This window comes from Prorops nasuta, unplaced genomic scaffold, assembly GCF_024137725.1.
Source record: "Prorops nasuta isolate Cenicafe-Biocafe unplaced genomic scaffold, Cenicafe_Pnas_1.2 PNAS00006, whole genome shotgun sequence".
NCBI lineage: Eukaryota > Metazoa > Arthropoda > Insecta > Hymenoptera > Bethylidae > Prorops > Prorops nasuta.
The window spans coordinates 10,086,925-10,089,118 of NW_027116803.1; the positions used below are offsets into that span (position 1 = coordinate 10,086,925).

The 2,194-nt window shown below is 63.9% G+C and overlaps 1 protein-coding gene across 1 annotated transcript; it reads left to right on the plus strand.

The window, feature by feature from the left end:
• Window positions 1-594: 594 nt before the first annotated feature.
• LOC136774681 (alanine and glycine-rich protein-like) lies at window positions 595-1,032 on the plus strand. Its single transcript, XM_066729094.1, has one exon. It carries the CDS (start codon window positions 595-597, stop codon window positions 1,030-1,032), a length of 438 nt encoding a protein of 145 aa, XP_066585191.1.
• Window positions 1,033-2,194: the final 1,162 nt, after the last annotated feature.

A 2,194-nucleotide genomic window follows, 5' to 3' on the forward strand; every position in this document is an offset into this window, starting at 1 on the left:
TGGATCTTACCTGGACAGCGTGGCCGGCGATGAGCTTCTGGATGGAGGAGTGGGAGGCATGCATGGAACCGGGGGGCGTTGCCCCAACCGGGATATCACTCCTATTAATTAATTGGCTTGTCCAAAGCCGCAACAGCTCGAATAGGGGAAAAAGGGGGGGTGGACATTCGCGAACTAGAGTCTATATATGGATGGGACAGGCGCTAATTTCCGGAATTTATTGCGACGGACGGTACGAGAATTCTAGCCTCCGGAGGAGATTACTAAGCCGCGGCTCGATGCTTCTTTTCCCGGGCGGCCTTCGAGGCCGATCATACACGATACCTCCCGCTATAAGTGCCTTATTGTCCTCATCCTCATCTGGAATTTACTAAAGATCATGGTTCTAACGCCGGTGGCGTAATCTGGGCCGATTGGCGGGGTCGGCGGGGAGGGCCTGGGTTTGGGGCAGACGGGGTAGACGTGGCAGGGAGGGCGAGGACGTTACGGGGCGATCGGGGCAACTAGGGGCAGTGGGGAATAACGGGGAGTGCAGGGGGACAGACACAGATAGGACAGACAACACTTAAGGTGGGGGGGCTAGCGGGGACAACAATGAGGGCAGGTGTGGGTGGACACCCCCTCCCAGCCACACCGGTGGCAGAAGAGGATGCGGTTGGGGAGCGGGCACTCTTGGAAGGTATGCCCGCTTCCCCCGCAAGCCCAACACCCCGGCTGATGTGGCCGGCGGGAAGGGGTGCGTCCAGCCACCACGCTGCTATAGGACGGGGATGGACGGGGAGCGGGAGCGGGAAGGGAATGGACGGGAGGGGATCGGGGGGAAGGATAGGTGGTGGAGGAGGATGGGACGGCTTGAAGGGACAGGAGGGGAGTCATGGGACCACGGGGAGGGCTTGGCTGGGACAGTGGGGAAGGAACGGGGATGTTAAGGGACATGAGGGGAGGGATCAGGGAAGGGACAGGGACAAGGCGGCGAGGGGAGGCTCGGAGAGGCATGGGAGGACGGACGGGGGCGGTAGACGGAAGGAATAGGGGACTGGGAGACATGGAGGCAGCGGGCGGGCGGAGGAGAGAACCCGTGGGGACGGGAGGAGAAAGGGGGGTCGAGGGACGGAACGGGGGAATGGGCGGACGGGAAGACGGGGGGCCCGCATGACGGGGAAGAGAGGATGGGATATGACGGGGTGACGGGGGCAATTCGGGGAACAGGGCACGGCGGGAGGGACGGTGGAAACTGGTGGAGGGTGTAGGGGGAGGGGGATCCAGGGAGGCGACGGGGGCAATCGGGGCGGCAGGAGCGACGAGGTCGGCGGCCCCCAATTCCAGATGTCGGGGTCGGCGCGGAGGGGCCAGCGCCCCCAGGGATTTTTCAATCTCCCGGACTGCGGTCCGGGCCTCCCTCCATTCCTCCGCGGTGGGGCGCCGGTAACTCCGCGGCTTAGCCGCCTCCCGCATCGACTGGTGGAGCTTCCGGCGAAGCTCCTCCGTGATCGGCGGGAGGGGCTGGAGACCGCCGGCCTCGACACCGGAGTCCGCGGGGGGGCTGAAAATATCGGGGGTGGGCTCGAAGGGGGCGTAGGGGCTAAAGGGGGTCGGGGGCGATGCGGTCGGGGACTTGGGTGGGCTCCCGGGCGGAGCGCGACCCTCCCGGCCCAGCATCCTCCTGGGTCCAGCTCGTTGGTGCGGTAACATCCTGAAACGGGGCAAAAGACAAATTAGTATTAGTTTCCTCCGGGGGGGGGGGGGGGGTGATAGACGGGGCAGGTCGTTCGTGGCTGGGGGCATCGTGGCAGGGCGATCAGGGGTGCGTTCAGTACGGGTTCATCGGGGTTTTTACCGGGCGGCGGGGCGGTTACGGTAGTTCTAGTGGTACGAGCGACAATACTAGAAGAGAATAATTGCTGCTGCCAGTTGGATGATCATCGACGTTTCGGACCAGCCTGGGTGAGTCGGAGTCGGGGGTTTCTTAAGGATGGCTGGGAAGGGACTCGGGGTCGTAAATGAATCGGTGATCGGGGAGGAATAGGAGGTAGCGGGGGAGAAGATCGGGGCGGTATAGGCGGGGGACTTCGCGGCGGTATGGGGGGAGGACGTTGAGGCGGCTCGGGCACCGGCGAGGGCTCCCTACTGGAGCGCAGTCCTGCCGGTCTCGTTCTTTTCCTGCGCTGAATCTTCGGTCCGGTGGTTGGTACTG

What these genes read in the sequence shown, in the direction of transcription:
- LOC136774681 (XM_066729094.1), top strand. Translation starts at nt 595, where the DNA reads ATGAGGGCAGGTGTGGGTGGACACCCCCTCCCAGCCACACCGGTGGCA.